The sequence below is a fragment of the Echinops telfairi genome, unplaced genomic scaffold (genome assembly GCF_000313985.2).
Source record: "Echinops telfairi isolate 266 unplaced genomic scaffold, ASM31398v2 ScPeMD7_5;HRSCAF=22, whole genome shotgun sequence".
In the NCBI taxonomy this organism is placed as follows: domain Eukaryota; kingdom Metazoa; phylum Chordata; class Mammalia; order Afrosoricida; family Tenrecidae; genus Echinops; species Echinops telfairi.
In genome coordinates, this window is record NW_022103901.1 from 14,877,982 (window position 1) to 14,882,697 (window position 4,716).

Consider the following 4,716-nt stretch of genomic DNA (forward strand, 5'->3'; position numbering starts at 1 on the left):
GCCGCCGCGCCTCCCCTTCTGCCTTCGCTTCTCCAGCTGGGGCCCCCGGGGTCTGAGGCGTTTGCTCCAGCGGCGCACCCGCTTGGCAAGAGCGCGCTCCCCTCTCCCTAGCGACCCCCCACCGTGCCTTCCCCGAGTTGGGGGTCCTTCTCCGTGCCCGCCCCACCCCTCCCCAGCTGTGATCCCGCGCCAGCCCAAGCATGCTCCAGAATCCTCCTTCCCGGGGGCCCTCCCCCGGGCCCAGAGCCATGCCCTCCCGTGCGCCTCGGGGTTTTGCAGAGCTGTGGCCCCAAACTCAGCGGGCTGCTCCCGAAAGACTCGGGGCCTTGCAAACCCTCCGGGGGGGGGCAACTCTACTCCGTCCTGTAGTAATGGGAAAGCCCCAAGCTGTCCCCTGACTTTAGCAGGACCTCCTCTCTGTGCTCTGGGGGCCGCAGGGCACTCTTTGTCTTAGCCGTGCCCCATCAGCAATTTGCTCCGTACCTCGTGTCCCTACCCCACCTCTGTAGGTACCCCCAGATGTGCCCAGATGGGGGAGCTCTTCCCTCAGGCCTCTCTGACCAGGCTACCCCCATTCTCCCACAGGGAGAAGCGCTGGGTGACCGTGGGCGACACGTCCCTTCGTATCTTCAAGTGGGTGCCAGTGGTGGACCCCCAGGAGGAGGTGAGCAAGCCCTCTCCCGCACCCTGCACCCTCAGGCAAGCCCCCTGCCCACCCTGGCTTCCATGGCCAGGCCTCTCCCAAAGCTAGATGCCAAGGATCAGTAGCCATTCCAAGCCCCCTGCTTCGTCTTCCTGCTCCTCACCCCAGGGTTCTGAACCTTACTCTCTTCCAGCTCTGGCAGGGCCTTTGGCTCCCCAGTGCCTCAGTTTCCTTGTCTGCGCAGTGGGGGGGATTACAAATTGGGCTGCTAACTGCAAGGTCAGCAGTTTGAAACCACCTGCTGCTCAGAGAAAGAGGGGACTTGCTACTCCCATAGAGAGTCAGGGTCTTGGAAACTCAGGGGCAGTTCCACCCCGCAGTTGAAGGCAGTGAGATTGATTGATTGTTGATTGATTGATTGGTTGGTTGACTGATCGAATCAGAAAGGCACTTGGAGTTCTGACCCTTCGAATCCTCTCCTCCCAGGACCGACGACGCGCAGGAGGTGGTGCAGAGAGATCCCGAGGCCGAGAGCGGCGGGGCCGGGGTGCTAGTCCCCGAGGGGGTGGCCCCCTCATCCTGCTGGGTCTCAGTGGTATGTGGGGATCCTAGGATTGGGGGAGGGGGGCTGGAGGAGTGGAGGAGGGAGGCGCAGGGGCCTCAAGCCCAACCCTTTTGGCTTCTTGCCCCTACAGATGAGAACAGCAACCAGAGCTTCCACTCGGAAGGGTCCCTGCAAAAGGGTACCGAACCCAGCCCTGGGGGCACCCCCCAGCCCAGCCGCCCTGAATCGCCTGCCGGACCCCCGGATGGGGACCCAGAAGAAGCTCAGCCCCCACAGCTGGGTCAAGAGAGAGGTAGGGTCAGTTTGCCCAGAATTCCTGTCCTTTACGCAGCTGAATCCACCAGCCCCTCCTCTGTTGCTGCCTCCTCCTCGGAGAGGTCTTCCCTGACTGCTGGGAGTTGAGGGTAACCCTCTTCCCTCTAGCTGGTGTCTCCCTGATGCCTCAGACCCCCATCACCACTTGAGATTTTCTGTACAGTTAACATTTTCTTAGTTTAATGGGTTTCTCCTGCACTCCCACCTCATGTCAACATCCTAAAAGTTGGTCACTAACTACGAGGGGGTACCCCCCAAAAACGGAATTGCGCTGGGCAGAGTGGAGCTTTCGTCTTAGAACGTGTTGCCCCCCACCCCCGCCCCCAGGCGAGCTCTGAGTTAGTGCACTCAGTGGCGTTGCCTGGGAAGGAGCTCTCTGGTCACAGTGAATTTTTTCATAAAAGCAGTTTTGCTTGAACATCGTTTTTTTGTGATGGCCGATTTAAGAGAACAGTGTGCGGGTGTGAAATGTTGTTTCCTGCCTGGGAAAAAAGCCGCAGAAACTGTTGTGAGGTTGAACACAGCTTACAAGGGCAGCACTATGGGAAAAACTCAAGCGTAAGAGTGGTTTTCCCTTTTCAAAAAAGGTGAAATGTCGATGGATGACACACCTTGTTCTAGATGTCCGTCAACTTCCCAAACAGACGAAAATGTCGACTTGTATTGCACTTGGAGTTCGTTCCACCAGGTCAGATTGTTAATCAAGCTTTCTATGTAGAGGTTCTGAAAAGACTGTGGAACAGTGTGCAACAAAAAGGCCTGCTTTGTGGCAGATGGGGACTGGCTTTGCCCCCAAGACAGTACACCAGTCTTTAGCAGAAAGCAGCGTGCCTCTTTTGCTCCGTGCACCTTACTCATGTGCCCTTGCTCCGTGACTTCTTTTTGTTTCTGTGAATGAAGAGGGACATGAAAGGACAGTGATTTGATGATGTAGATGTGAAGAAAAAAACCAGGGAGGTACTGTCAGCCATCTAAACAGATGAGTTTGAACACTGTTTTCCAAGAATGGAATTGCAGATTTGGCAAATGTATTAAGTGTAACGGAGAGGGCTTTGAAGGTGATGAGGTTGTTTTGTAAAAAATTTAAATACATACCTTTGGGGGGGGGAATTCCTTTTTTTTTTTTTTGGGTACCCCCTCGTATGCTAGCTTCAGATTACGGTGTGACATCTGGTAGGTGCCGTCTGCCCAGGATCTGCTGAGGGGATGTCTAAAAGTGGTGCACAAAGCTCATCTTAAATACTTGTCACGCTTGATTTGTTTCTGATCCTCACCAACCCTGTGGGACCGGATGTCCCTACTATGATGCGTGTTTATAGATGAGGAAGCTAATGCTCAGAGAAGTCAATCCTCAGGTTTACCCAGCACGCTCCTTCTCCCATCCAGTCAGCCCAGCAAGCTTCCTCTCCTGTCCAGTCAGCCTAGGCTGTCCACCCCCCCAGGCCCTGTCCAGGCTCTGGTCTCCATCTCTCACTCACACCTGGCCCCCGCTTCCTCTCCCGATGACTTCTCCCTCCGGTTGCTTCCACGCAACTGCCAGAGCCAAAGAACCACAAGGCAGCCTGGGACCTTCCCCTGCTTCAGAGGTATCAGTAGCTCCCCAGGGCCTCTGACTCTTTAGCCTGGCATTCAAGGCCCTTTGTGAGCTGGCCTCTGCTGACCTCCTGGTTCTACTCCGGGCACCCCGGGCGCTGCCCCATCCTTTGCCGATAGGGATACAAAAATTGACACCCATTGAGTGCTTGGTTGTGCTGAGGGCTTTGCCCGTGTGCTCTCATTTCATCCTCACAAACATTTGTGGTCCCCTGCTACAGTTAGCCCCGTTTCACAGACAGGGAAATTGAGGCTGAGAGAAATGCAGGTGTTTGGCCAGCCGAGGTCAGGCCAGGTGGCCCAGGCCCAGAATCTGTGCTCGCTGAGCATGAATTCCCTCTGCCGAAAGTGGCCCTGCTTGCTCCGACATGCATGTTCTTTCCTGTGCCCTGCCTCCCGGGTGGCATGTGGGCACGGGGACTCCCTCATTTTCCCAGAGTCTCAGACTGTACAGGATGGGTGCCTGGTGGTGTTTGTTTCCCCAACTGTGTGACTGTCACAGTGTGGCTGCTCAGGGCATGTCTGTCGCCTTGACCTTCCAGATCCCGGGGGCATAGCTGCAGGTGGCACCGATGAACCCCCAATGCTGACCAAGGAGGAGCCTGTTCCAGAATTGCTGGAGGCTGAGGTGAGAGAGGCCAGAAGGCTGGACTCTGAGGTCTCTAAGGGGAGGGGCGCTTGGGGCTTAGCCAAAGGCTTGGCTGCTGAACTCCTGGGTCCAGACGGGGCACGTAGTCTTAGGACACAGGTCAAGGCTTCGAGCCTGGATTCTTGGGACCAACAGGAAAAGGCATCTTAGCGATGGCCAGTGTCTTAGGAAAGCCCGTCACAAAGCTCTTGGTTTTTGTTCCCCACAAAAACGGTGATGTCTTTTTTCAGAGATGTCTGATAGCACACCCTTTCTGCAGAACGTGTTGCTGGGTTTTGTCTGGTGCTTTGCTTGAGCTGCATCTTGGGGAGCTGGGTGCAGGAGGGAGTGGAGAAGGCAGAGGCTAGGAGGCTGCACTCCGGGGTTCGGGTGGGGCTCATGCCTGTCCACCCTTCCTCTCCAGGCCCCTGAAGCCTACCCCGTCTTTGAGCCAGTGCCACCTGTCCCCAAGGCAGCCCAGGGTGACACAGAGGACTCGGAGGGCGCCCCCCCACTCAAGCGCATCTGCCCAAATGCCCCTGACCCCTGAGAAGCCGGCCTGCTTATCCTGCCACCCCCAGGGGCCCCTTTGACTTTTTACAAATAAAGACCCTTTTATAATTTTGTGTCATGTTGTTTCCCGGTCAGGGCTGGGGCGGGTCTTTTGTCCCCTACTCCGTTTCTCAGATGGGGTCACTGAGACTCAGCGAGGACCTTCCAGTAGTCCTGCCATGAGTCCAACTCAGTAAGAGCTTGCGCTAGGACCTTCCTCCCCCTGTCTCTCACCACCCTGCCCCGTCCCCCTTGACGTTGACCCTTTCCGGAACCTTCTGCCCTTCTCTGGGACCCCCCCCCCCCACCTTCTTCTGAGCCCACTCCGGGGCATCAAGTTAGAGCCAGGAGTCCCGTTTCATAACTTCAGCCTACTTAATTGACGTCATCTTGTCCAGAGACTCGGCCACGAGACCGGTG

The 4,716-nt window shown here is 56.5% G+C and overlaps 1 protein-coding gene across 1 annotated transcript in view; it reads left to right on the forward strand.

Annotated features, from left to right (window-relative positions):
* Nucleotides 1-4,365, forward strand: part of BCL7C (BAF chromatin remodeling complex subunit BCL7C) — a 5,285-nt gene extending 920 nt beyond the window's left edge. Inside the window, exons 2-6 of the mRNA XM_004706021.2 lie at nucleotides 586-664; nucleotides 1,130-1,238; nucleotides 1,339-1,500; nucleotides 3,659-3,744; nucleotides 4,169-4,365. Coding sequence (XP_004706078.1) covers nucleotides 586-664; nucleotides 1,130-1,238; nucleotides 1,339-1,500; nucleotides 3,659-3,744; nucleotides 4,169-4,294 — 562 coding nt within the window. The 3' untranslated portion in view covers nucleotides 4,295-4,365. The remainder of the gene's footprint in view (nucleotides 1-585; nucleotides 665-1,129; nucleotides 1,239-1,338; nucleotides 1,501-3,658; nucleotides 3,745-4,168) is intronic.
* The last annotated feature ends 351 nt before the right edge of the window (nucleotides 4,366-4,716 follow it).